General features: G+C 34.6%; 1 protein-coding gene across 1 annotated transcript in view; it reads left to right on the top strand.

The window, feature by feature from the left end:
- Positions 1–24,159, top strand: part of LOC106678955 (ankyrin repeat domain-containing protein 26) — a gene marked incomplete at its 3' end in the record, with an annotated part of 94,885 nt that overhangs the window by 12,141 nt on the left and 58,585 nt on the right. Inside the window, 1 exon segment of the mRNA XM_014417827.3 lies at positions 22,207–22,336. Coding sequence (XP_014273313.1) covers positions 22,207–22,336 — 130 coding nt within the window.

Below are 24,159 nucleotides of genomic sequence, written 5' to 3' on the forward strand. Positions count from 1 at the left end.
AAATAAATATGTAAAATAAAAAGCTACTCTGAACCCCGGTTAACTGGAATCCCGGTTAATAGAGCCACGGATAATGGGGGTCCTACTGTATTGACAATATTATCTGCTGTCGGGTCTGAGCGGCAAACGCGTCGGAACTCTCTTCTTTATTCATGAAAGCGGTGACAGAAGAAGAAAACGTGTTCTGCACCCTCTTCCATTCCTGGGCACAATGGACATTCTCCAATCTCATGGAGCTTAAACCTTTACTGGTAGACTCGGAAGCAACCATGCTGTGATAAACTGGGTGATATAATAATCTACCTCCCCTTGGTTCCTATTCACCCAGGCCTCGATGTTGGGCACCAGCCTGTGCGTCCATCTTCCATTGAATGCCATTTTCTTAGATTCTCCTTTCATAATACCTCTCTTGGAATATAGTCAGCACTATTATTAGAGCGGCTCCTCTCATCTAAAATCAGCTCAATCAGCATCCTGGCCACCACGCAAGCTGCTTCGTATGAGACTGTACGAAACGTGCTGATCATTCTTAGTGCACACCTACGATACACCGACACCATCGGTCTTCTGTAGGCTTCAGTACCCAACGCATCCTTCCATATCGCAGCTGCGTAGAGCAGATTGGATGGGACCACATAGGATATCAACAACCTACGGCTGTTCCTGGGTCCGCCTATGTTGGGTATTAGACATGACAGTCCGGTGGCTACTCTAGCCGCTTTATCACTACTCTCTGGACCGGAGTCTATCATCGATCCTTACCCCGAGGTAAGTCAAAGAAGGCTTCGACTGGATCTCTTGTCTACCCGCTCTCAAGGTTATAGTTTCCCTCACTTTCCTGCTACTGACGATAAGGGCCTCTGTCTTTATGTCTGCTAGTTGCAGCCCTACAGATTCTAGCCAATCTCGAACTGAAGCGACACAATGGTTGGCCTTTAGAACGAGCTCTTCTTTATACTTTGTTTCAACGACCACCGCGTTATCATCAGCAAAGCCCACTATTTCGGAACCCTCTGGTAGACTAAGCCTAAGGACTCCGTTGTACATGGCATTCCACAACAGCGGTCCCAGCTCCAAACAATGGGGTACACCGCCAGTCACCTTAAACCTGCTCGAGCTGTCCTCTGTCAAACATATCAAGGTCCTATCCTTGAAATAGTCATGAATGATACTCATGAGGTATTCAGGGACGTTTATTACCAGAAGGGCATCCAGGATGCAACTCCATCTTGCTGTGTTAAAGGCATTTCTTACATCCATCGTGACAATAGCACAATAGCATTTTGCGCCTCTTCTCCATCTCTTCCCTGCTATAGCCTTCCTGGCCTTTTCCACCACCAACGTGATAGCATCTACTGTGGATCTCGCTTTCTGAAAGCCAAATTGATTCCTGAAGAGGCCTGCCGCTCCTTCTGTGAACTCTTGTAGCCTATTTGCAATGACCTTCTCCAGAGCCTTCCCAGCTGTATCCAGCAGGCAAATCGGTCGATAGGTTGAAGGTTCTGATGGCCTTCCTTTGCTCTTCAATCAGAACCAGCCGTTGCCTTTTCCCCTGGTGAGGGAAAGGACCCCTCACGCAAGCAGGAACTAAAGACATCCAGAAAGAGATCTGATCTTGTTTCCATTGCCTCCTTTAGTGCTACATTTGGAATACTGTCTATGCCAGAGGCCTTTCCCATCTGAAGGCTTCGGCAGATGTCACTGAGCTCTTCTGTCGTTACCGCTGGCACATCTAATGGGGGCAACGACCGACTCTGTCTGCCTTAATTCCTCTTGTTCAGGAAACAGAGTAGTAATGATCCTCTGCACTGTCACCGGGCGAGTTCATAGTGCTGGTTTTCTGTTTCTTCATCACTGTGCAGTAGGGTCTTCCCCACGGGTCCTTAGCCACTTTATCACAAAGCTCTTTCCAGCATCGTTGCTTACTCAATTTGATAGCTCGCCGGAGTTCTTGCCTCTGATCCTTGTATTCCTCCTGGAATTGCTGAAACAGCGGGCTGCCTCTCGCTCGCTGGTATCTCCTCCTCACTGCATGGCATCGTGTACGGTGGTCAGCGATAAGATCATTCCACTATTAAGCCGGAAGTCTACTATTACCTATATTGGAACGAATCATAGCCCCGTCGCACGGATTGTTCACCAGGCCCATTACCTATCAAGCCTTGTCCTCCGCAGTGCCTGACAAATTACATTGGGCCTCCATCATGATTTGGAACGATTCCCTGTCAAACGTCCTGGTTTTCCAGCGAAATGCACACCTTTCACTCCTAATGACCCTTGGTTCGCAGTTCCATATTGTGGTCAGGATAGCCTGGTGATCACTGTGTGTGTACACTTCGCTGACCTGCCAACTAGTAGTTGGCAGGAGGATGTCGCTAACAAACGTGAGATCAATTACCGAACTCCTTCCTCCTTTTATTTCGTAGGGTTTGACCCAGTATTTGCCAAAACAAGTATAGATGTCGTATCTTAGCCCAGACAAACCCACTAGTACCTATTCGTGTGTGGGATTTTTACCCATTCCTCTCCACGGGACCGCCGCTAGGCTGTTGATAGAAAAAGAGGATATTACAATATATATATTTTAATGATGTAATTATATATATTTTAATTTAAGGTGTAAGTAGTTGACCTTAGGGAGGAGGAGATGGTCGTAGGTGCAGTTAGCATAAATACGCAACTAAACAAAACTAATTTATTTGTGCCGACGTTTCAATCTGAATTTTAGGCCTTCATCAAGGGCCCCACGCGAAGATTCCTTTAAAAGTGATTTTTAACAAAATTTTGATTTTGTTAAATTAACCTAATTTTTGGTTAGTTAGTAAAATCCATTGGTTTTAGCTTCTAACTTATTCATTCAGAGAGGTTAATCTTTGGTCATTGTTTACCGTACTAGAGTTCTTGGTTTCTAACAAGTTTTGGGCATTTTTTAAAGTTTGCAAAGTGTTCATCGTTACAATTGTTCTATTTGGGGGCAAAAACCCAGTTATATGTTCGGGTAATCTTTGGATTAGGGGCTTTATCGCACATTTTAAACATTTTAGTTTTTAAAGCAATTTCTTTAACGTGATCAAATTCTTAATATAGGCAGCGTTGGATTAATGTTTTTTTTATTATACAATGTTTATTCATTCTTAGTTTAGCCATATGCTATTTATTTTGTAGCATTTCAGCTAATAGTAGGAGTGTTATTTCATGATAATCTCAAGTACGGATAAATCTGTGGGGGCCTTTATGTGCATAAACAGTTATCAAGTCTGGAGTCTTTTTCTGAAGGGTGACTGCTAAGTCCACCTATTGGCCAGAACTCAAATTTTTAAAATCTTCCCGTCTTTCTTCTTTTTAGTTTTAGTGGATTTTTTGTCTTCTTGAACCATCATTAGCGAAATTCCAAGCATATTTTCTGCTTATTTCAGGTGATATAGACTGCCACAAAGTTAGAACTCTCTTCTGAAAGATGCATTTTTATTTATAATCCCATTATGTAGCTTGCCCTGAATAATCTTCTTAGTATTAGTTTATCTTTCCCATGCTCCATGCAAGATGAGTGAGAATTATTCTATCAACCAGAGCTTCTTAGGGCTTAAATTGCCCATATTATTTTATCTAGGGTGAATATTCTGTTGACTTCAGTAATACGTTGACTGCCAACTACATTTTAAAACAATCCACACAAATCTTCCACTTCTCTTTACAGGCTGGACAGAAAGAACGCATTATTGTAATCTCAAATTCTATTCGGTTTCATAGAAATTTTTCTATTGAGATTGGGCACCTCTACCATTTCAAAAGCATGCATGTTTGAAATGCTAAGGACATCTCGTTTGTCTTTCCATTTGCATGCAGTAACAAGTCCATTTTGCTGCCAAATACTCTCACGTTTAAGATTCACCACATCTCTTGGGTTTCCTTTTCTATTATTTCGTAGGGTTCCAGACACATGAGTTTTTCGTGTATTTAGCAGTTTTGTAAGAGCAACAGAATTATAAAAATTATCTATATAAACCACGTATCCTTTATTGAGATGGTCCTCAGGTAAATGTAAAACGTCAGTTGTGTGACCTACATTATTGTCATTTCAGGACTCACATAGTTCATACAGTTTGATACCATATTTGTGTTTTTTTAATTTTTTATGTATAAGTGGAAAAGCAATCTTCCCCACCATAGTATCATGGATTCGTCAATACAAATATTTTTATCTGGTACATAGTTTTCGAGTTGCATAATATTATTGAAATGATTTAGTATTAGTTTCACCTTGTATAATTTATCGGCAGATGGTATTGAGTTATCAACCAAATAAACATAACGAAGTAACAACTAGAATCGATTTCGACTCATATGCGAGGGCTAAAAGTTTACATTATATATCTTGTTTGTGCTCCAGTAATGTTCAATTGATGGAAAAGTACAAGGTCCCATTTGCAACAAAAGTTCAATAAAAACTTTTATCTCTGCAGCACTGACGTCTTGCCACTTTAATAACTTAATTTAAATTTCTTGCACAGCATATGAATTAGTTTGTTCCTCTAGTAATGCAAGAAATTCATCTGAAAAAAATAAGTCCACCAGCGTTTTTACTGTAAAATCCAATTTCACACCAACATTTTCTTGGAAAATTTTGTTGAATTTCTGTCCACAAATTATCATTCGCATTTGATGTTGTTGCTTGGGAATCATCGTCATTATCTTCAGATTCAGGATCAACTACAGGTTCGGAGACAACTTCATCTTCACTATCACTTAAATTCTCAGAAGGTTCATAATCGCTATTGTCGTTACCATCCTCGCCAAAAATCCCATCAAATTGTGAATCGCTTAGGTTTGCATAGTACTCAATTTCATTTTGAGTCAGTAGTTTTTTCTTATCCATATTGGGTTCTTGATAATTTAATCATAAAACAAAACACCCAAGAAAGGCGATTCACTCGACAGTTTCTGAGATACTACTGACGAATATGGACGTGTATCTATGATACGCATAAGCGTGTTTACTCGATATAGACATATTCAAATATCCTTATAATTTTAGTGCAATTTTATTTTATAAATAATCTTTCCTATCTTTTATAACTAGAGTTCTAAAACTGTCTGCTGCCACAAATTTATTAGGGCTTAAATTTGCCAATGTTTGTAGTGTAACTCGATGGATAGGATTAGTATTTAAGAATTTTTTTATACATGCTGAAAACACACTTCTTTGATCATCATATGTTAGTAGTAACTTAGCTTGAAAAGTTGTAATTGGCTTCAGATCTAGGTATTGCCTTAATATACAATCAAGTGCTGGTGGTTTGCGTACGCCAGTTAAGCAAAGAAATTTATATATTTTTGGTATTTGTCCCTTGGTGTGTACAGATATGAAAGAATCTCTCAAAAAGAGTCGGTCCAAAATATTGCATGCAAATAAAGGTTATTTTGCATCCGGTATGTTCGACAGGCGGCCAACAAAAGTGACAGTTTGATTGGTAGATGTTTCTGCTACTGACAACCTCATATTTTCGTCCTTTTGTTTAATCATTCTTTTTACTCCAGGGAAGTGCCTGTGAATTGACTGGAATGGTTTTATAAGGCCATTTTTTTCTATAATCCACATCAATCATTTATTGACCATTCTACATTATTTTGCATACACAGTTTTAAAAAAAATTGGACGACAAGCTGGATGGAATGAGCTTATCTTTTCTGGTTTTTAGCATTGGAATGAATATTGAATCACACCAGATATTTGTTAATTTTCCAGTTGGCCAAACGTAATTGTAATAGTCAAGTAACAATTTTTGTTGGTGCTATTTGGAAGTATTTTAGTCATATTGTAATGTATATTGTCAGGAACGGGAGAAAAAGCCTTTTTAGTGGTTCACTATATTATCAAGTTCCCACATTGTAAATTCTCTAGGCTTAGTTCAGCATGTAGGATCTAAATTTGCGAAATTTATTAATGTTGGGAAGTGGTCACTACTGTGTAAATCGGGAAGAACAGTCCAGTAGCTAGGTCAAGAGCTGAAATTGTTCCATAACTAGAGCTGAGATAAGTTGGTTGAGTACTAAATTATTTAGAAGGACTAGATCAGATAGTTTCATAAAGTTTTCTATCACTTTCCCACATGCATTAGGTCTTGTGAACCCCAAGAGGGTTGTGGCCATTCAAGGCTCCGATAAGGAGAGAGCTGGGTAACTGTCTAAATATGTCCACGAGATACTGGGTTTCTGTTGACCGATCCTGAGATAAGTATATATTACAGACTGAAAAATTTAGGTATAAATGAATTTTAGTGGCACCTACTTGTAGATGAGTGTTTATTGGTATAGATTCAGAATATACAGACTGGTTTATGCCAAGAAGGACACCGGGATGACCATGATTTGATTTTGAGCTATATTTTCTATATATTTCAAAAAAATTTTAAAGTTGTATTTTCATGATTTAAAATATTGGTTTCTTGAAGAACTAAACAGAATGGATCAGAATTTTCAGGTTTTAAAATGGGTTTTCAATCTATTACAATTCCATTGGATGAAAGACATATTTAGGAAATGAAAGAGAAAGAATACAAAATAAATTGTTGTATTTATGTATTCTTGTTTTGTTCATTTTTAAGGTGGTCTTTTCTTAGATCTTTTTTTTTTTTTTGTTTTCTGTTCATAAATTTTATCATTTGTTTGGTATTGTTGAGAGTATTATTTGAAATGAGAATGTTCACCGAAGTCCATATAAGATGATAAGTTTGTTGACACGATGATATAGCTTTTGTAACAAAATATCAATAATGTGATTAGTGCTTTTGATTTGTTTCTTGTAATAATTTAGGATTACAATATCATTGTTTAGTTCTGATGTTAATTGATTATTCAAACTTAGTCTAGCTTGTTCGTTATTTTCTATTTTATACATGTTCCTTTCAAACTTTTGTAGGATTGAATCATATTTTTCTTTATCGTTTTGCGTCTATATTTCCGATGAGCGAACTAATTGCTGAACCTAAACCATTGAAAAGGCCTCGTTTGAAACATGTTTATTTAATTAGATAACTGATTTTATTTAGCAAGTTTTTATAACGATAAGTTTGTATTATAAGGAGTACTTTATATTCCAGTTTGGACTTCAAATTTTTAATATTTAGGTCTGCATTTTTCATTTCATCGAATAGTAGTATTAAATTCCTATAATCTAAAAATGAATAATATTTATCAATTATGTATGTTTTATTGATAGGGATGGTCATGGCTCCGGATCCAGTTGTCAATTTTTGGATCTTGAGATTCTTGACCGTTTTCAGAAGCATCTGCACCTGCCTATTCTCCATAATCATCTGGAACAATAGAAACACAATGTTTACGTTGGGGTTCCTGAATATTTTCTTCAACATTTTTATTTACCTATTTATCCAGTTCAAACTGGAGTTTCTCCTCTTTTGTCAATTTCTTTTTCTTATGGGTAGTTATATGTTTTTACGGTGTATCTATTTACTGTTGATCCCTCTCTTATCAATGAGTCTCTTATTTTTAATTCTACCAATTTCATATCTTTTATAAATTTTTGTCCGTGTACCAGCAGTTTTTTTTTATTACAACACTGCCCGATAATGCATTGCTTATATCATCTCTGTTAACATTTCCCTTCTCTATATATTTCTTTTTATTTTCTATTATCTCTCTTCTTACTGTGTTATGGATTATTTTTTGGTTCTTGTGATGTTCATTTACGAGATATTCTTTTATTATTGGATGTTCATTAATCTTTTCGTGTGTTTCTTCAGCAGTTCTATGATATGTTTTACCAACATGATAGTCTAATACAATTCCTTTTTGCTGTATTTTATTCAAAATGTCTTCGACGATTTTATAATATCTTTTTAATTTATTGGTTTGAAATTTGTCTCTGAATAGTTCACTCACTTTGTGAAATACCTTTTCATACAGTTCATTTTCCGGATCTGTTTTAATTGCACTGGAGCACAAGATTCCATATACTACTTTTGGTTGAACTATGCTAAGCAATTCTTTTTCAAAATCTTCTTTGTCTTCTTGCCCATTAAAATACAACTCATGCCTAGCTTTTGCCGGAAAGGGATGAGATATCTTATTTGTACTACACCGTTTTGATAATATGATCTGATGCTTCTCGATATTAACGGTCCTTAAAGTTGCAGCTCTGACTTGTGATAAGCAACAGCTCCTTTCTTAAAAGGCGCCATAAACGTTATGCCTCCGGATGCGTAAATTTGTTGATCCCTATTTCCAAAAGTTCCTTCGTTGCCATTTGGGCTTTTCGAGATTCTTCAAAGACGCGAACGGCAGAACCCTGATCTGCAGCATTAACGTGGGATTTGATACCTCCGACGTTGAACCCACACCACGTTCATCCATCCAGTGTTGAATACGATTTAACACTTTCAAGGTAGGGCGCAGTGGAAGAAAGAAACCAGGAAGTCGCTTAAATACTTCCTCAATAAATCCTCTAGGGTCTGTACGTCGTCTAGGTCTCCATACGTCATGTATAAAGTATTGTCTGAACCTGTATCGGTGATTGTGGATAAGGAACTCGAGTCCAGTTCATCCAAAGGGCGGTTCTGGGTCTTGAAAAAAGTTGCAAAAGTTGACAATATCGAGTCCCAGATCTGTGGTATCGGTCAAGGGTGAGTGTTTATAAAACATGTCGTGTAACGTAGGAAGGGCGGAATCCATGATCTGGAAAGTCTTTCCGCCGCATAGGGTGGGGATTATTGGATGTTCATTGTAGAGATTAGGAGATAATCCAAATGTTATTCCATCAGGGGTCATTTTTAGTTTGTTTATCTGTGAGTTGTTACAAATAATAACAGCCAGCTTTAGTTTTTCTTCAAATGTTTTTTCAGAGTCAGTCAGGTTTACTACCCTTAATTGTTCTATGATCGTTGAACTTGCTTGGTTCAAGGTTCCTAATGAATCGGCACTGTGTGGTGTTTCATGATCTTCTATGTTTAGTACTGTAATAATTCTTTAAACATGTAGTTATCGTATTCTTTCCCATTATCGGTCGTTATTATCTTTGGTTTGGGGAAGAATGTTAAGTATTCCATCAGTGCTTTTGCAGCTTGTACTTGATTGTTTTCTTTTGTCAGGAACGTAAAAACCTTTTTAGGAAATATGTCAATAATGAAATATACAGTTGTTTATGTGAACCGTATCCATCATTATTTCCTGAAAGGGTTTATCTGGCGTTTGAGTTAGTTTAAATTTTTATTGGTTTGGAATTTGTCTCTGAATAGTTCACTCACTTTGTGAAATACCTTTTCATACAGTTCATTTTCTGGATTTGTTTTAATTGCACTGGAGCACAAGATTCCATATACTACATTTGGTTGAACTGTGGTAAGCAATTCTTTTTCAAAATCTTCTTTGTCTTCTTGCCCATTAAAATACAACTCATGCCTAGTTTTTGCCGGAAAGAGATGAGATATCTTATTTGTACTACACCGTTTTGATAATATGATCTGATGCTTCTCAATATTAACGGTCCTTAAAGTTGCGGCTCTGACTTGTGATAAGCAACAGCTCCTTTCTTAGAAGGGCCCATAAACGGTATGCCTCCGGATGCGTAAATTTGTTGATCCCTATTTCCAAAAGTTCCTTCGATGCCAAATACCATTTGGGCTTTTAGAGATTCTTCAAAGACGCAAATGGCAGAACTCTGATCTGCAGCATTAACGTGGGATTTGATACCTCCCACGTTGAACCCACACCACGTTCGTCCATCCAGTGTTGAATACGATTTAACACTTTCAAGGTAGGCCGCAGTGGAAGAAACAGTTCCTCATGAATTCGCATGAGGGTCTATTTGACCCCCATAAGTGACTTGCCTAATTCGGCAGTAGCTGACTTATTGTGTTGAATATTGATTTGTCTTACCTTGATCATTGGTGTGGCAAATGAGGAGGAATATAGGGAAGGCTAGCACCTATTGGCGCTTGTCCTTCCTTTGCTCCTCCTGAGGGGGGTGACTGCTCTATGTCAAATAGATCGGCGCTCTCCATATGGTCAGTCAAACCAACTCGTTTCTCAGCCGCCAGTCATTTGCTTCCAACCAGGCGATTGTGTTGCTCGGCACCTTGAATATTGCTCTTAGGTGGTCTGGATCACCTTCCGCACCCACAAACTGCCACTGATCAGTACCTACCAGGTCCTTGTTCTGGTACTCGAGAAGCTGGACCAATCTGCCGGGTTCGATCACCTCAGCTCCCAAGCCAATAACAATTTTAGTGGGCCATGGAGCTGCAGCGGACCGCCTCACCACAAACCTACAGTCTGTGGGAGGTATCTATTCGAGAAGCCAGTCGTTCGCCTCTCCATTAGAATGTGCCTGGGCGCCCAATACTTTTAGGCTTCCTTTGGGTAGCCTACTCAGAAGAAAGAGTCTGATGGCCACCCTTTCGGCTTTCCTTAGTAAGTCTTCCCTCCTTTTCCTCTTACTATAGAGTTTCTTCTTTTGTTTTGCCCTGTCTATATTAGCAGCCTTTGACAGGAACACATTAATTGATAAGAACATTGTCACTTCTTACATAATTTTGTCACAAAGGAGAAACAAACCTTTGAAGTATATACATGATAACATTTTGAGAAAAAATTTAATCCTTTACTATGAAAACAATTATTGTAACAAACCAAGCTTTACAGAACAGATTCGAACAAACCTTTATTAAGTTATAACTCATTTGAATTTATTATGACATATCCATGCCCCGGATGACCACTGTGTTTAGTTGTGAAATATCCAAGGCACGGAGGACTTGGTGACACACACCAATTAGCCGTAGAGTTTGAGCAAAGTGATTACAATGTATGTTAGTTGGTAAGTTGGCAATTTGGTTTTATTACATTAATTGATGAAGGTATTACAGTTTACTTGTTTGATTATATGGAGCTTGAAGGTTGGTTCTGATGTGAATGTGATTATGGAAGGAGGGTTCTCTCTTCTCATCCTCCTGCCGCCGCCGCCGCCTCTCTCGCCTTAGTCTAAGGTTTACTCCCTCATCATTATGAGAAGAGACCTTATTGAAGAGTTCTGTCCTCTTCTTCTCCGGTACAGGTCACGATGGCTTCTTTACTGGTACTAACCCCTTTGTTTTTGGGGACCAAGATGGCTGCCCAGGCTTCCTACCGCATATCTTTGCCACTAGATGGCATCATGTTTTTCTATTCAGAACTGAGGGGGGGCTTTACTTAAACACCTTCCTTGTTCTGATTCAGTCGACAAGGTCGACTGAAGTAGAGTGGACTTATCACTAGAGTCCTCCTTTTGTCATGGAAGGCTAGAGGGGAGTTGGTGTGGTGGCACCGCTCTGTCACACCTGGGCTTAGCAGCCAACACCCTCCCCTCTTCACAGCTTATGTCTTCTTTGGTGAATTTGGTCTGGGAAGACCGCTCTCCATCTACTTCCATTGCAGCTGGCACTTTAGGCTGCTCCTCATTTAAGTTATCCATTGAATTTGTTCAATGAGTTGTCTGTAATGTTTCTTGTACGGTGTTAGAGTAAGTGTGCAGCCATTCCAGTTCCTCAACCTTACCTTACTGTAAAAGCTTTCTCCTGGGAGTGGAGTCCAGTGGCCTCGGATGGAGCTACTCAGGAACGTGCAGCAGGGTCCCATCCAGTCACCAACTGGCACTTCTACAACGTCCAAACTTTTACACTGAGCTGATAGAGCAGCCGCTCCTTCTTGTTTAAGAAGAGCGGGCTGTACTATCTCAGCGGTCAGGGAGTGCCATTCCTAGTTTAAAGTAGCCAGACCTACTTTTCCTCCAGGGTGGCTTCCTAAGAAAGGCAATCCTAGGATGTGTACTGTAAATGACCTTGGTGTTGTTGTGTGCTGTTATAGTTTGCTGTGTGAGTGTCAGAATTTATGTTTATACCGGAGACCCAAACAAAGAGTGTCTTTCTTCCTTAAATTATATAATTTTCTTGGATGACGGGTGATTATAGATGTATTCATTCTAAATATCTACCACTGACAGTGGGCAAAAGATGGCCAGCACCACCTGCTTCCAGGAGATGTTCTCTCTCCTGCCATCCAAACAAACAAATGTCTCTCCTTTCCTTTGTTCATCACCAACCCTTGATGCTAACACCGATTGTTGCTCAACCATTTTGAGTTTTTGACTATTATTTTCTTCATGTATATTTTTACTTAATACTTATCCTCCATTCTATCTATTTTTTCTTAAATTTATTTTGAATACAATCATGATAGAAAATAACAAATATTGATGAAATTTCAATCTACCTTCTCAACATAACAGCAAGTCAACTGACTTTGGAAGGAGGTGTACCGCCATCTTGAATATTTTGAATGATGTATGTTTACTCCATATTTGACTGATCAAAATTGGTTTGCTTGCTTTTGGGTTTAATTAAACAAATGAACAATATTTAAATGTTAATACATAAAATAAAACATACTTAAACCATTTATATACAAAAAAAAATAACTATTTATCAAAAGCGAGGATATTATAATATATACACCTATATATTGGTTATTTATTTCATCAACCTTTGTGAACTAAACTGAATATCATAAGAGTTATTCAATAAATATGAAATCCTCATTTTCCAATTGGTATCAAAAAGATATTAAATAAATGTAACTATTATTGTATATTAACTGATTAAATGTATATTAATTATAATTTATTTTAGGTATTATTTTACTACCATAAAAAAGTATTACAATTTTTATTTATGGAATAATAGTTTCTGAACTGAAATGGGTTTGCAAATTCAGTTATTATACATACCAAGTATTAATTCTTGGTGTTAATTCCCTTCACACATCTTTGGATAATCACACTTTTTTTTAAATAGATTACATTTACATATTTTAATAACTAATTTAACTCTAATTAAACATAGATTCCATAACTTATTTTTTGTTGTTAATATGTTGTTTATGCCTATATATCTATGAAATTATTTCACCATGTAGTTTCTAATACTAAAAATGCCTACTAGTTTATGTACATCTACTATTAATTATATGTTAATTAATTTTAATTTTTTGTATATTAATTTTATACATTTATTTATGTATTAATTATATATATTTCTTTTTTAACATTTTATGTTCAATATTTTAAAACATAATTCTTATTTGTTTTGTCTTCGTATTGTTACTTTCAAATCTATTTTTGTTATTATTTATTTATCTTATGTGATGCATGTATTTTGTTTTTTTTATATTTAATATATATTTTTTTAATTGAACTCTTTTTATTTTTCCTTTTATTGTATATCATCATTAAAATTAACATTTATTTTGTCACATAAAATCTAATTTGATGCTGATGAAACTCTCCAGGTACAAGAAATACCCTTATGTTTATTACTTTTACTGTGTTAAAAGATTTTTTAATTAAATGCTTTTTCATGAATACATTAAAATATTTGTCATTTTATCTTGCAAAATGTTTTAGTTTGACTGGTATTTGTTTCAGTAGTTTAATCAATGACTAAGAACTTTAATTTTGCTTAAGTTCTATTAGGAACTTACAATTGAATTTTCGCTTAAAGGGTTTGTTTGGATGTTTAGGGATAGTGACACATCAATTAATTTTTGTTAGTATTTTTTCATTTAGGATTAACTCAATATATGAAAGGAGAGGGGTAAATGTGATATGGCATTGTGAATAACAAAGAGTAAAGTTAGATTTGAGTTTTTTTTTTGTTTTTTTTTTTCTGTTTTGAATTATTGACATCTAATAAACATGTATGTATCAATTATATTGTTGTACTTTCTTATACCAGCAAGAGATAACGTATTAAAAATTTTATTAACAAGTATACAAACGTAATAGTGTCTAAAATATATTTTGCAATATATAATTGCCAAAAATTATATAAATCAATTGAACAATGAAACTGAACAAAGATTATATTCAGTTTCTTTTTGAAAATTACAAATTAAAAACTTTAAAGACTCAGATATTGAAATTTATTACAAAGCTGTCAGTGTTTTGCTGAACCCATACACTCTACCTTCAGGACCAAAATGTTAAGTTTATTTTTATTGTTAAATAAATGCCTCAAACTAATAATTATTGGTTTGCACTCTTATGATGAATGCATTTAAAACACATTGTGATTATACTCTTCATATGTCACAAAAAAAAAAAAAAAAAAAAAAAGATCGTTTACTGTTGCATTTAATAACTGCAATATTAAGCTTTGTATTGATGTAGGAATTTGAAAAACAAAAATTAGAAAATTTTCTCTCATATTTAGGCATCAAGGAAGAAATTTGGTCCCTTATCTACGTCTGCTGTCAAATTTGTATTCGGACAAAATAAATAATAATAATAGTTGGATAAATTTTCAGGGATTTTTTGGGTTGGTACTTATTTGGTCCCACATCTATTCTAGTGTCATTTTAATCAAATTTCAATTACACATGTATTTCCGTTGACTGCAGTTCAGATAGTTCAAATCTGAGAAATTATAATAATTATTGATAAATAATAATTTTTGCTTACTGATAATTCTTGAATTTTTGCTGACTTTGTTTTACATTTGACTTAAAAGAATAAAATATTTACTTACCATATTTATTTTGGAGGAATCATCAAATTTATCTGACTAAACCTTTTGTGTGTATTGTTATTGGAAAGTTCTAGTTATTGATTGTCAACATACCACATTGAAACACTATAATTGTCTTCTCCAAAACGGGATTTTATTAGTATGTAAATTATATCAATTCAATGGTCCATTGTATTAATGTAAACGATCTAACTTGTTATAATAAGTTCAATGGTTAGCAATGTTACGATCCTCATAGTAAACTTAATATAGTAGGCATGATCACACTATCCTCAAGACTGAAGTTACAATCCTTGTGATTACCAAGGCTTGGATTTATATGAAAAAAAATATCTAGAATATACATATAGTATGTAACATGAACCTTTGAAGTGTGCAGTAAAAAACATGAAATATGAAACATGAAAAGTATTCTAATATTTCTACAAATGGTTCTGAATAAAGAAAAAGGTAGGAGAAGTAATTACAAATTAATTCAATTTCTTTTTTTCATTAACCAAAATATGTAAATTATTAAAACGGGTAATAAACTAAACAGTAAAAAAATTAATATCAAATGCTTTCCAAACTAAAATATCAAATTAAAGAAAACTCAATTGGGAACACTAAAGAACAACAGCAATAATTGGATTTTAAAAGGATACCAAAATAAAATCAATATTTGTAAATAGATAAAAAAACATATTTATTTACTTTGTCTTATTTGGAAGTTATTATCCTTCAAACGAGCTTCTGGAATGTTCTAGATAGAGCGTGTAGAGATTTCAAATGATTTAAGAAATTTATAAACCAAACGTTTGTTTATTAAAATTTTGTTTTTGGTAGATAATTCAATAATTTTTCAAATGCCTATTTGAAAAATATGAGTACAAAGCCTTTGCAACTCTAATCCGATTTAGATTTTTTAGAATCTTATTTTATTCTTAGCTTTTATTTCCTGCTTTTTCTCTGGGTTTGAAGCGAATATGAAAATTTAAGAGGCTTTAATTAGAAGACTTTAACCAAGTGTTACAGAAATCTTAAAAGTAGTTTAGAGAAAACAATTTTCTTTGGTTATTGCGCACATCAGACTCATTAACAAATCAATGGCGAGTAATGATTTTGATTTTTATCAGGGTGCTCTAAAACTGATAGATCCGTTGAAAATTGCAGACCGATAGTTATAATTTGATTATTATACACTCATTACCTAAGTGGGAACGAAATTAAAAATGGAATGAGCCAGGCGTTATTTAACAAATAACCTTAATACCAGTTCCTATACAGGTACAGTATTTTTTTATTGGAGTGTAAAATTAATTACCTCACAAGGCCATCAAAACCACTACTCATTTCTTTAAGTTTTGGGAATTGATCCTAATCAACATTGTTATTGAATAGAGACATTACCTCCAACAAATAGTGTCATTTGACTAATAAAATGTAAAGAAATACATTTAAAAAAAGTTTAATTTTTTTTTTTTAATAATTTATTTATTGTTATTTACAACTGTATACACATATATACAACAAGTAAATTTGCTGTAGGTGACATTGTGATATGAGACAAACATGTGGAGAATCTACCCACTGATAGATTCTCCAATAACATTTCTAGAAGAGAAGATCTTGAGGCCATCTTCTTTTCAGACGCCTATGAGGATTATTAGGTAATGAGAAGAAGCCAGGTTAGAAACAAGTAGATTTAGGTGGTCCAGAAGTTTATCATGGAAGGAATGGTATATGGTTCTGGCCTAATCGGCAACATATGGAACATTGAGGTCCTGATGGATGACTTGATTTGTGACAAAGTAAGGAGCATTAAGGATTTTGGATTCTGGAGGAATTTGATGATTTAGTGGAGCCCCAAAGCTCAACTCCGTATGTCCAAGTAGGCCTTGCAATAGTTCTGTAGATCAGTCTTTTGTAATGAATTGGCAATTTAGACCGTTTGTCTAGTAAATGTTGCAATAGTCGGAATCTACGAGCAGTTTCTTGTCTTGTATGAGGATTCCATGTCAGTCGTTTGTCGAGATGTAGTCCTAAGTAACGGGTCTGTTCGACAGGAATAAGTGGGGTATTATTAAAGAATACTATAGAGAAAGAGGTCATGGGTTTACGTCGAAGGGTAAAAGTTTAATTTAATTCAATAAAACTTAGCCTTGAATATATTTAAGACGTTTAGAGCTAAAGTATTGTGAGTCCTTTAAAACATTGTTTTGATATATCAAGAGTTTCAGTAGAATAGTAGTCTTTGTTACCTAGCTTGGAATTCCACAAAAAGTCGTCAGATATTCTATTCATGGAAATCACATTCAAATAACACTAATTTTGCGCAAAGTTGCTCGGTTTTTCCCACAATTTTGAGTTTTTATTTCAAAAGATCGCACGTTTTACTCATTTTGGGATACATTTTGTTTTTTGTTGCATAAAATTAAGGGATTGAACTAAATTTCTCATATTATACGCTCATAGGTGCTTTATTATTATTATACACATAAAAACAAGAACAAGTAAACACTAGTGGTGAATGTTCTTGGAATATTGCTGACCAGTAGCATAAGGTAACTATGAAAAAGTTCTCTCTAAAATAAACTTTCTATAGAGAACTATCAGTGTTATTATTTTTAACTTGGATTCCCATTCCACCTCTTGCCCTTTATCCTTCTGCCTGGCTTTGTTGTTACCAGAGATGGATATTATTCGATTGACGAGAGACGAATACGTTCGTATTCGTGAATTTTCTACTTGATTAATCAATTATTTGGGGGAAAACCCGATTAACCTTCCGAATACATTTTTATTCGCGAATTTTTTACATGAATAATCAATTATTCGCACAAGAAATACGATTAACCATCCGAATACTTTCGTATTCGTCATTTTTTTTACACGAATAATCAATTATTCCAGAAAAAAAATTCGAATAGTTTTGTACTCATCCATTTTTTGCACGAATAATCTTTTATTATAAAAAAATGTATTATTAACTGTCCGAATACATTTGTATTTCTTTAAGACAACTTTTTTTGTCTTAAAGATCTTTGGCAGTACGTTTATATATTTTATGATCACGTATAAATTTATTTTAACTTTTCTAATTTTAATCATATTAGGGTACCTTGTTATGTTTTAGGAACTGTAGAAAATGGAAATGGTATCGATTTTATGATTGCACGCTTGCGTATCGATTTATTTCAACTTTTCTGATTTAAAAAATATTAGGGTCCATTTATATGTTCTGGGACGTGCAGGATATGAAAATGGTATCGATTGTAAGATCGTGTATCGATTTATTTCAACTTTTCTGATTCTAACATTTTAAGGTAAATTCATATATTTGAAGAGATGCAGAAAATGATAATTCAATAGATTTTAAAATCGCGCATTTATTTTAATTTTTTTTTTTTATTTCCTTCTTATATTAGGGTCCCGTTGTAGATATAGAGCGTTTTTATCGAGAACATTTTCATTTTCTGCATCTTTGAAAATCTAAAAAAGGGCATAAATATGTTTGAAATCAGAAAAATTATAATAAACCAATATGAGAGCCTACGATCATAAATTCGATAGCATTTTCATTTTCTACAGCTCCTGAAACATAAAAAGGAACCCTGATATGTTAGAAATCAGAAAAGATATAATAAATCGTTACGTAATTTTAAAATCGATAGAATTTTCGGTACCTAATGTATTGCCACCGCAGGAAAAATCAAAACACTTTAAAATTCAAAATATTTTATTTATGTAAAGTAGTCAATCACATTTCGGTGGAAAATGGGCGGACATGGAATTTAATGTAGATTCATAACAGTCTCTATTTTCTTTCACCTCATGCTGTCACCATATGAACTCTGATGAATGATAAATAAGATTTCAAATGATGTCTCGCCGTCCCCCTATGTGTCTTCTCGTTCCTCCATTTAGCACTACCCCACATTCTCTCAACTGTTTGTTTATGAACTCCTGTATCAGGATCAATAAAAGTGTATTTATGATTAACCTTATTATGTAGGAATCCTTCTTTTATTATTGCATTTGTTTGGTAACCTTTCCAACTGTCAGAAAAATGGTGCTACCGTCTGCAATGTTTTCAATAATTTTATCAAGAAGGGTAGAGCCAGTTTATTAGGAACAGTGACAACAAACGAATCTTTTGTTTCCCTACATATACCACCAAACACCCACTGTTCAGGTAATACTCGAACACAATTATTTTTCGTTTAGTAAACAAACTGTCATCAATTTCCACACTGCAATGTGGTCCACCTATATTCTTGTTTAATTTATTTTCCATATCCAAGATACATAATTCACGCATGTAATTATTCCTGTCTATAACAGTTTTATCCGATAAATCAAGCTGCTTTTCACAAAATTTAACAGATGTCAGCTCCTCGCACCAGCAGTATATGAATCTTAAAGCTGAACTAAATGGAATTCTGCTCAACTCAAACCAGGTGTCTTTTCAAGTCCAACTTGCTGACCACACTGTCTTAAATTACATTTCCAAAAGTTACGTTTACCAAAATATTGTTCCATGTCATAGGAATCGCTACTTGTACGTTTTTTAGGTAAAATATTTTGCTCCTGAAGAAATAAAATTGCATCTTGTTCTGTTTTTGGCAAATACCAAATACCCATTTTCATAGCACTAAAATTGGGGTCAAAAATCAGCTAACAACAAGAAAACCAAAGATAACTTCGTGCGAGTAGGAAGATTGTTGTGTGCAAACAAGAAAGTTGCTCTAAGCGAACAAGATAGCTCTTTATTGGCGCATTAGGAGAATTTTTGCTATGGTGGCGTTAATAAGTGAGAACCGAATTTTCATATTCTGCATTTAATAAAACATACAAAGGGATCTGAATATTCTTTTTTTTTTTTAATTTATTTATTTAATGTAATTTACTGTACAACTGTACAAAATAATACAATAAGTAAATGTCTTGTATGTTTTATATACACTTGAAAATCTTGGGAAGGAATCACCCATTGGTGGTACTTCAAACATTAATTTAAATTAGAAGGTCCCGTGGCCACCTTCTTTTCAGACGCCTCGGAGGATTATCAGGGATTGTTAAGGATGAAAGATTAAGAATTAATGGGTTAGGATGGTTAAGGAGTTTTTAATTAATTAAGTTTTTCTTCAGCTCTTAAAATATGAGGGTTCCTATATATTAGAAATCATAAAAGTGAAAATAAATCGATACACGATCTTAAAATCAATACGTTCATCTACTGCATATATCAAAACATATAAATGGATCTAACATTTTAGTAATCAGGAAACTTTTTTTTTTTTTTATTAAATTTATTTATTGATATTTACAACTGTACATAAAATACATCAAGTAAATTTGAGGAAATCATAATGGTACAAGCATGTAGAGAAACTACCCATTGGTAGCACTCTAAAAACATTTTTACAATATAAGGTCTCGAGGCCATCTTCTTTTCAGACGCCTCTGAGGATTGTCCGGAATAAAAGAGGAAGCAAGATTAAAAACTAATGGGTTTGAGTGGTTAGGGAGTTTATAATGGAAGGATTGATATCTGGTTCGGGCTAGATCGGTTACAAATGGAACATTGAGGTCTTTGTGGCTGATTATTTGTGCCAAAGTAGGGAGCATTTAGGATTTTACGAAGGATTTTGGATTTTAAGGATTGGATACGAGAGGAATTCGAAGGTTTAGTGGAGCCCCAGAGCTCAACGCCGTATGTCCAGATAGGCCTTATAATTGTCATGTAAACAGTCTTTTGTAATGAATTGGAAGTTTGGACCGTTTGTCTAGTAAGTGCTGTAATAGTCGAAATCGACGTGCAGTTTCCTGTCTTTTCAGTCGTGTGTGAGGATTCCAGGTTAGTCGTTTGTCCAGATGTAGTCCAAGGCAGCGGATCTGTTCAACAGGGGTAAGAGCAACATTATTGAAGTATACTGTAGGGCAGTCAGTAGGTTTACGACGGAGGGTAAAGGTAATTTGATGGGATTTGTTGGAATTTATTTTAAACCTCCAATTACGACACCATTCTTCGAGGGCTGTGATATGGGATTCTTCAATCAAACTCTTCAGTTTGGGATGCAATTGAAAGGTTATTATTAACAGCGAGTACACATGTGTCATCGGCATACCAGGAATGTTACAATAAAAATATACGCGATCTTAAAATCGATAGCATTTTTATATTCTGCATATCCCAAAACATATCAATGGGCCCTGGATATGTCAGAAATCATGAAAGTTATAATAGATTGATGCGATCTTAAAATATATAAAATTTTCGTTTTCTGCGTCTTAAGAAACATATGAGAACTCTTATATGTTAGAAATCAATAAAGCTAATATAATTCGATACACAATATTTAAATTTATATCGTTTTCTGTCCGTCTGAAAATGTGTAATAGGACCCTCATTCATAAGAAATCGAAAATGGTAAAAAATAATTTTCGGTTTAATTAAAAAAGAATTTTGCTTGGAAGAATATTTTTAAATAATCGTTTCTATATAGCGTTTCTATATATTTTTTGTATTACTTAAAATTGAGGTAGGTTTTAGAAATTAAAAAAGTGAATTCCAACCTTCATAATAGGAATATAAAACCATTTAGTACAATTAATTTCCTCACAGCTCTTATATTATGAGATAATTTTTAGGTATTTAATTAGAATAGTTTATTTTTTATGCAGGTTTGCATAAATTCTGAGAGTATTTAGTGAGTTTAGTTTGTTTCAGTCAAGGTTAGGAGAGCTTTATATATTTAAATGTTATAAATTAAACAATATAGTTGATTTTTGTAGGGTTTGGTTGTTTTATACACACATTTTGAGTGTTTACTGGATGATTTTGAATTTTTTAATGCATGTTTTTTTACTATGAACAAATCCGGGGGTAAACAAATTAAGGCTAATTTAATAATTATTTTGATAATATAATGGAACAAATCTGGGGTCTCACATATTGAGAGGTGATTATCTGTTTGTGATGTCTACGCTGCCACGGTCACGTCCTGGGTCTAAGCCGCTTCGCTCGTCCTGGTTGAATGGTAGAAGGCGAAAATTGTGAATACCGTGGGTTTCCCCTGTGTCCATAAAAATGTGTCTCTGCCTCAGAGGCTGGCCAGCTAGTTATCGGTTATGGCGTTGGTAAGGGTAAGTTGGTAGGGAAAAGTCCTATCTTGCATGCCACGACTGATAACTTAGGGTAGCGTCTACGGGTTCTTCCAGTACGCCCTGCTATGGGGAGATCAAAAAATGAGACTCGACCCCTTTTTATGCATATAGAATCATTAAAAACATTTTGATCGTAATCGGCTAATGACTTGAGCTAACTTTTAGATGCAGTTACACTACTTTGGGTATCATGAGATGGTTGATACTCCTCACAATCTTTGCAGCTGTTCGTGGAGCTAGGAGTTACACCTCTATTCCTACAATTATTTTCCATATCCATGTTCATGACAAATTCATCAACTTTAACGCAGATTTATACTAAAAGATGGAGTTACACCATTTTGGCTTTAAAATGTTCGTTTGTCATTGCCCCTCTTTTTTATATCTTTTAAGGACTTCATTTTATTTTCATTTATGTATTTAGAAACATTTTATTCTTTTTATAATTATTGAAAGAATAAGTCTCATTTCTTTTGATCAGGATGGCGCAGATGCTAGGCGTAGAAGTTTCATTACTCTTGGGACATTGAAGAGAGAGTCAACAGGTGGGAGCTGCGACTTGCCTATAACTGCCAATGCGGAAATAACACCTTCTGCCCTAACTCCTAGAAGTGAGTATGGAGAAATTAAATTATATTAAAAAAACTAACAGTAAATACAGATTATCCTGACTTCAATCAAATTAATTATTGAACTATGTTAGAAGACCCTTTTTAACTATGCTTACTCTCAAGATATTTATTCATATCAGATATTTTGCCATGAAGTACTGATTATTGTTCATTAGTACAACCATTTCATTACAAAAGAGAGAGAAAAAAAAAGAAAGAAATACAGATTCTTATACAAATAATTATCCAAAGCAGTGACAGTATAACAGTATAACGAAAAATTCATATATAAAAAAGTGTAAAGTTTCTAGAAATGAAAGATTTAGTGAAGTTACTCTGCAGAATTGACAGAAAACGTAGGTCCATAGAATTGCTTATAAAGATGAGGAATAGCGTCTTAGTCACACTCATTAAGCTAGTCAACATTTAATACTAAGATGCACTTATTCTTTTTTGTTTTATATATAGTTAAAAAATAACTCCACGAATATCTTATTTCTTGCTGATATTCATCTGATTTATTTTTAATTTGTTATTATAATGTTTGTGTCATGAACCATTTAAGAAGTATATCAGTACGTCCTTAAAACTAAAAGATTATCAAAAAGTACCATTGTGACGGGTGCAGCGTAATCACGCGCCTGTCTGCCAACCTATAGATTGCGAGTTCGAGCCCGGCCCTATCCGGGATTTTTTCAAGCATAAAATTATACAATACTCACTTACGATCTCCCCCCGAGCATTTTTGAAGCTCGTCAGCCAATGGGTGGTACTCACAAAAATAGGCGTGGGAATGACCGACCCACCCTATGAAGACCACGTCAAGAAACGCGGGATGTATTTCTTAAGTACATCGCGCGAGGCCTTGGACCTCCACGGTCTGTCGCTCCAATAAACAACCAACAACGAACAAACTATTGTGATTCTGAAATTAAAGTTTTACTTTTTCACTACCGAAGGCAGGGGTGATTTTAGACCAGTTTAATCCATTATTCCTGATGGAAATAAAAAAAAAAAAAGTTTTTATAAGAGTCTAAATTTTCTATTTGTGTATTACCGGTTTCAGATATCAAGGAACAAATTTGTTTTTGTGTCTGTCTGTGTGTAGTGAAATCCTTATTACGAGCCCAACACCCAGATCTCGAGAAAGTAAAGAAGCCCAATTTGTGGAAGAGTGGGAACGGCCTTGCCTCTACGTTCCAAAAATTATCAACTACCATTAATTCTATATATACATATATGTCCAGCAGTTTCTCGGGGTGATTTTAGTATGAAAAATTTAACAAATTAACATGAATTACCTCATAATTAGCATGAGAAGTTTACAAGTTAAAATAGAAATAGTGATAGAAATTATTCAGGAAATATATATATATATATATATATATATATATATATATAAATATACATATAAATGATTGACACCCTATTTTAACCAATATGGGAAGGTTGAGTTTTCATTCCGTAGGTTTGCCACAAAATAAAATTCAACCTGCTTGTGTTGGAATCATCGAAACGGTGATGCCTTAACTAACTCGTCTACAACGACCGTGTTTTATAGGGTTGTATAATTAAAATAAATTTCAACCCCTTTTCTTCTGGCCATATTCAAACCTGCACCAATTTTGTCTCCAGTTGCTATACTGACATCTTGACAATTTCGGCATTTGGCGCCTCTATTTTATGTAGCCAATATTTGGTTATTGTTCTGAAAGTTTTTGTTTGAATAAAGTGAATCTTTTTCGCTCTCCCATATATCTGCAATTCATAGGTCCTAAAACTTTTCAATAAGAAAGTATATGTGTTCTATTTCTATCTAGGTT

Source organism: Halyomorpha halys, unplaced genomic scaffold, assembly GCF_000696795.3.
Source record: "Halyomorpha halys isolate HHAL.00 unplaced genomic scaffold, Hhal_1.1 Scaffold170.1, whole genome shotgun sequence".
Classification (NCBI taxonomy): Eukaryota; Metazoa; Arthropoda; class Insecta; order Hemiptera; family Pentatomidae; genus Halyomorpha; species Halyomorpha halys.